This window comes from Nerophis ophidion, linkage group LG03, assembly GCF_033978795.1.
Source record: "Nerophis ophidion isolate RoL-2023_Sa linkage group LG03, RoL_Noph_v1.0, whole genome shotgun sequence".
Taxonomy (NCBI): domain Eukaryota; kingdom Metazoa; phylum Chordata; class Actinopteri; order Syngnathiformes; family Syngnathidae; genus Nerophis; species Nerophis ophidion.
Window position 1 is genome coordinate 31895480 of NC_084613.1, and position 5017 is coordinate 31900496.

General features: G+C 29.0%; 1 protein-coding gene across 4 annotated transcripts in view; it reads right to left on the reverse strand.

The window, feature by feature from the left end:
- Positions 1-3285, reverse strand: part of heatr5a (HEAT repeat containing 5a) — a 51123-nt gene extending 47838 nt beyond the window's left edge. For 3 of the 4 annotated variants that reach the window (XM_061894845.1, XM_061894843.1, XM_061894844.1), the window contains exons 1-2: positions 2953-3284; positions 2493-2667 (exon numbers count right to left, since the gene is read on the reverse strand). In XM_061894845.1, coding sequence (XP_061750829.1) covers positions 2493-2618 — 126 coding nt within the window. In that variant the 5' untranslated portion in view covers positions 2619-2667; positions 2953-3284. Of the gene's footprint in view, positions 1-2492; positions 2668-2952 lie in introns of all 4 variants that reach the window. The other variant, XM_061894841.1, reaches the window with a different exon arrangement.
- Positions 3286-5017: the final 1732 nt, after the last annotated feature.

Below are 5017 nucleotides of genomic sequence, written 5' to 3' on the forward strand. Positions count from 1 at the left end.
TACAAAGTATGCAGCAGAAGTGTTACTACAAAAAGGCAGCAACACTATTAATTTGTTCTTTCATTTAAAAAGTCACCCGTGAGAGAATTAAGAGTATTTAATGAATACAGTTTTGGTCAATTGACTTATTTGTGATTTCCCTCTCTGCATGAAAGTTTAAAAGTAGCATATATGAATGCCGTATGAGGAAGCATGTTTTAATGTAGACACATAGAATCATCATAATGCTGTGATTATATGCATCAAGTGTTCATTCAAGGCCAAGGCAAAATATCGTAATATATATCGTATATCACAATATGGCATAAAAATAATCGCGGTATTAATAAAAGCCAATATCGCCCAGCCCTAACAGACATATAAATATATATATATATATATATATATATATATATATATATATATATATATATATATATATATATATATACACATATAAATATATAAATATATATATATATATATATATATATATATATATATATATATATATATATATACATACACACACACATATATATACACATATATATACTCACATATATACACACATATATATATATACACATATATATATATACATATATATACATACATATAAACATATATATATACATATATATACACATATATATACATACATATAAACATATATATATACATATATATAAACATATATATACACATATATATACATACATATAAACATATATATATATATATATATATATATATATATATGGGTGAAACATTGCATGTTTTGTGTTTTTGCTATAAAAGTTTTCTGTAAAAAAAGGTCAAAGAACAAACAAACAAGAACAAAAAAGGAAAACCTATAATCGACGGATAGATCTCAAGTTGATCGAGAGAATTAAGTGTTTAAAGTTTAAAAAAAAGTATCACCTCTTTTTTAACACTTTTACGAGTGGGACCCTTTTAGATCCCTAAAGTTTCAGTGGGATTTTTTCCCTAAAAACTGTTATTGTTGAAAAAAATCTATGTTGTTATGAATTATTGACCTATTTAAGCCTCCAATTACTTGTTATTGTTGAAAAAAATATATGTTGTTATGAATTATTGACCTATTCAAGCCTCCAATTACTTTACATCAAATATTACACTTTGAAATATTGTTGGTCAAAAATCACATATTTTGTGTTTTTTTTCAAATAAAAAAACAATGTTTTCTTTAATGAAAAGGTCATAAAACAAACATAAAAGTTAATAAGAATAAAATTGTTTTATCGATGGATGATCTGAAGTTGATCTCGAGAATTAAGTGTTGAAAGTAAAAGAAAAATAACTTAGGACTTATTTTTTAACACTTATGCATAGGACCCTTTTGAATCCCTAAGACCTTTAGTGGAAATGTTTTTTTAAACTGCTGATGCTCAAAAAATAATAATGTATTAAAATCAATGTTGTTATAAATTATTGTCCTATTTTAGAGTCAAATTAAATACTACACTTTAAAATATTTGGAGAAAAAACATTGCATACTTTGTGTTTTCGAAACAAAAAAATAGGTTTTCATTCATAAAAAAGTCATGTAACATAAAAAACACAACAATTTTATATATACGTACCTGAAGTTGATCAAGAGATGTTTGTATTGAATAAAAAAAACTGTACAAAACATAATGCTTATTTTTTTTTAATTTTGTTATTACTGAGGGGAGTACTGAAGGTAGACAAAAACAAATTGTATATATATATATATATATATATATATATATATATATATATATATATATATATATATATACACACACATACATACATATATATATATATATATATATGTAACCGTAAAGTTAGGTGAAAAAATGTTTTACAACATCTTGCTGTAAATGGGAAAACAGTACCACGCTTCTGGCATAAATGAGAAAAACATGGTCACGTTTACAGTACAATTATGGCTTTTAAGTAGTAAATACACTGTACTACTGAGTTTACAGTAATACAGTGTAAAAACTTGACATTTTACAGTAAAAAAAACTAGCATTTGTTAGAATGCCAAAGTGGTACTATTTTCATTGACTGTAGTAAAATGCTGTTCCTCGTTTTACGGTAAAAATATGGCAAAATGAACACATCGTTTAGTGCAGTGGTTCTTAACCAGGGTTCGATCGAACCCTAGGGGTTCGGTGAGTCGACCTCAGGGGTTCGGCGGAGATCAAAACACCCACTCTTCGTGTAAATACAAACTTCTCCCTGTTGGCATATTACAGATACGGCAACAGCTGACTGATTTGCTGGCGTGTAATTTGTTGTGAGTATATATATATACACACACATACATACATATACATATATATATATATATATATATATATATATATATATATATATATATATATATATATATATATATATATGTATATAGTATTGTTTTGAAAAATGAAAATGGAACTCGCATGCTTTGATTTTTGGGTGTGCAGCCCTCAGTGGAAAAAAGTTTAGACATCTAGTTCCCAAAAGACGCCACTCACCCTGTCGATGGAGGGGAGGAGCTTCTTCAGATGAGTGAGCCATTCAAAGACGAATGCTGCCCGCTGGTGTTCGTTAAGCCGACTGCAGGCGTCCTCGTCCAGCAGGAGACCGTGGACGCTCTCCATCTTCCTCTTCTCCCTCTCAGCGAGACACAGCCTCCATTCTGACAGAATACTACATTTCCCAGAATGCAACACAGACAGATAGACTGGAGCCATGCTGATGTGTAAAGCAAGTCATATTGTACATTTGTTCGCATCAAAATGATAAAAATAATGAACTCAAGGTCTATGACGACCCGATAATTCACAGAAAATATATGTGCAAATTTAAACTTCACTAATTTCACTTGACAATAACTGTTAGCACCGCTTAGCACCCTTTAGCATTGAGCGGTTAGCCGGGCTAAACCGAGACTGGAAAGTGACAAACAAAAGAAAGAAAAATATGCCAGTTTACCTGCAAGAGTCCCTGAAAAGTTTTCAGTCTTCACAAGAGGACGATGACGTCCACAACGCAAAAGATGAACGTTTTGGTTAGTTGTTTCTGGCGAGTTTTACGTAGCAGTTGGCTCAAAAACCGCCGGAAGTGGCTATGTGTTTCACTCACTGGCACACAAAGACAACATCCGGCTACCTGCCAAAATAATACAACTCGTGTCTGGACAAAAAGCCTGAAATGTTCAGATGGGAGGTACTGCTGTTCACGATACAAAAAAATATAAACATCAGCTGTCACCGATACTGTAATTTGTTATTGGCTAGAGACCACCGGAAGTGGCTTGTGGTCCACGTACAGGCACACGCAGACGACATCCGGCTACCCGTCAAAATTAAATACCTTGCCTCTCGGCAGAAAACCCCCGAAGTTTTGAGTTGGGTGGTACTGCTGATGTTGATTCCAAGTGAATAGACCAATATTGTTATAAATAAAAATAAAACAAATATTTTGGCTTTGTGAACAATAAATTATAAACAATACAATACAATTAAAAAAAAAATTTTTTACGGACGTTTAATCAGCTGATATCATCACTACTACTAGTTTTAATTACATTATACTGGTTATTTTGTGATAAAACATGTTTAAGCAAAAAAGTATTTGGATTACATTTTTTTTAAATACAATTTTTTTTTTAAATAAGTTTTATATTTTCATCTATACTTTTTTAAATACATTTTAAAATACTATTTGTGCATTTTTTTCCCTATATTGTTAAAATGCTACACGTTTTCTTGGTGACGTAACTGTCAGAACATGGAAATACGGCGCCACCTTTTGGAATGTTTAAAATCTATAAAAAAAATTAAATTATAGCCAATATTCCAGAATAATTCTCACCAATTGTGTAATATTTGTGTAAATTAAATTATGATCTACATGTTATCTTATAACTGATAACGATTGTTCTCTTGCAAGAACAAAACATGTTTTACAAGTTTAAATGACATAAATATTCACTTTCAATGCATTTAGTTGTGTTTTGATTTACTTACATTGGTTTAATAACAATCAGAATATAAATATAACTTGTACATATACACTACTGGTCTCAAACTCAAGTCCATTTCAATTTATACAGCCTGCAGAAAGCATCAGTAATGTACTTTTCTTACTACATTCATCTCCATCCTGACAGAAAAAAATACATGTAGTGCATGCAATTGCATATTTTTTTTAACTTTATTATGATATATCAAATATATTATACATTCCGAAAAATATTCTAAAAAGAAAATCTAAAGGTGATTATCTGCTTGACTTATGATTTCAAAGTAAGTTTTCGAAAATAAAACAATCAAAAAAATAAAATATAAAAAATAGTAATACAAAAAAATAATGACCATATATGGATAAAGGTCACTCAGTGCGTTATAAATAAAAACTATCAAATAAAAAAACATTTGAAGAAAAAGACCATATGTGGCTAAAAATGTTTTATTAAAAGTATATATATATATATATATATATATATACACACACATACACAGACACATACGTATAAATAAATAAAAAAGAATCTATTTAAAAACACAAAAAACAATATTATGACTAAAGATCACTCAGTGGGTTATGACTATATATATATATATATATATATATATACACATATATATATATATATATATATACATACATATACACATACATACATACATACACACACACACATTTATTCAATTTAAAAAATACAAAAATATCGCTTATTAGCGCATTTTAATGACCAGATATGGCAAAAACCAAAAAAATGAAATTTTAATAAAAATACATTACAAAAACAATGACCATATATGGCTAAATGTCGCTCATTAGTGCATTACAATGACCAACTTTTTCATGAAAGTGTACTTCATAGACATGACTAGATTTTACCGTAAAGTTAGGTGAAAAAATGTTTTACAACATCTTGCTGTAAATGGGAAAACAGTACCACGCTTCTGGCATAAATGAGAAAAACATGGTCACGTTTACAGTACAATTATGGCTTTTAAGTAGTAAATACACTGTACTACTGAGTTTACAG